Source organism: Rhagoletis pomonella, unplaced genomic scaffold, assembly GCF_013731165.1.
Source record: "Rhagoletis pomonella isolate Grant_MI unplaced genomic scaffold, Rhpom_1.0 Rhpom_scaffold_00010, whole genome shotgun sequence".
NCBI lineage: Eukaryota > Metazoa > Arthropoda > Insecta > Diptera > Tephritidae > Rhagoletis > Rhagoletis pomonella.
Genome location: NW_023458564.1, coordinates 28,725,520 through 28,726,673, shown reverse-complemented (window position 1 = coordinate 28,726,673; position 1,154 = coordinate 28,725,520). Strand labels below are relative to the sequence as shown.

The window sequence follows — 1,154 nt, the reverse complement described above, 5'->3', positions numbered from 1 at the left end:
TCAAGAAGAAGAACGAACAACACATAAATTAAAGGACACAAAAGCGAGTGGAAATAAAAGAACATGGTCCCGCCGGCAAAAAAAATAAAGAAAAGCTATATAACTTGTAAGATTTAATTTCAGATTTACATATGAAAAGGCGTTATATATTTTTTTAATTAAAAATACTATTTTACAGGGAGCAGTTCAGAACGCAGAATCTTTCTGGAAAAGCGCATTGACAAGGATGTTTGGTTCAGTTCAAAGAACGCCAACAGCAACGAAGGCTGGAAGTGAGTAAGAACAATATAAATAATTTGAAGACTTTATTAAGCAAATGACTTCGTACTCCACTGACCATCCGTGGCGCTTTTTGGGAATGTGAGTTACAATTTTTCGAAACGAAGCAGAGGACAACCTAAGATACATTTTTGTAGTCTTGTTATCGCCGTTCATAATGCTGCTTAGTATTTTGGAATAAACGTCTTGTTGCATGTACATAATACCCTAAAACGACATATGTTTTTATTGGAAACAATTGTACACGGTTTTAAACATTTTTGTAAACACACTTACCAGACGGTTTTGACGTGTTTTTATTTCTAATATTACTGCTAAAAGGTCTAATAAATGCATGGATTTCAGTTCCAGAAGAATTGAAATCATCAAAGGCAAATATTTTCTATATAATTGCTGCATTTTATAAATAGCAAACACGATAGTCTTCTTGTGCATCAAAGCAACTGTCAAAAATTTCCAGCAGTAAAAAGTTACGAATTGGCACAGCAGAAATGTAAAATTTTCTCACCATAGTAAAAAGTTTTTCCACCATAGAACTTTTCTATCAATTGGCACAGGCCCTTACAGTGGAATCGTGATAATTCATGAGCTAGAGAAGTTAAGAAACGCGTGATAATTCGTAACGCGTGATAATTCGGGGTTCGTAACCAATAGCCACCAAAAGCTTTACGCTGAGGTAATAAAACTTCAAATGAAAAAGGTATCCCTTTAGACCACTCGGTCGTCAAGGGTTTTGTTGTTCAATAAAAAACTCATAATTTTTTAAATCATCTACTTATTAAGCCGTAATTCGTTTTAGCAAGAAAAACAGACATTTAAGTGATAGTCTAGTAGTGATGATCAGTGATATTTTAATGGTCCCTCGGATTACGAGT

General features: G+C 34.1%; 1 protein-coding gene across 1 annotated transcript; it reads right to left on the bottom strand.

The window, feature by feature from the left end:
* Nucleotides 1-203: 203 nt before the first annotated feature.
* Nucleotides 204-793, bottom strand: LOC118746438. Its single transcript, XM_036480289.1, has 3 exons — nucleotides 556-793; nucleotides 329-486; nucleotides 204-266 (listed from the first exon to the last, which is right to left on the bottom strand). Exons 1-3 carry the CDS (start codon nucleotides 712-714, stop codon nucleotides 236-238), a joined length of 348 nt encoding a protein of 115 aa, XP_036336182.1. The 5' UTR covers nucleotides 715-793; the 3' UTR covers nucleotides 204-235.
* Nucleotides 794-1,154: the final 361 nt, after the last annotated feature.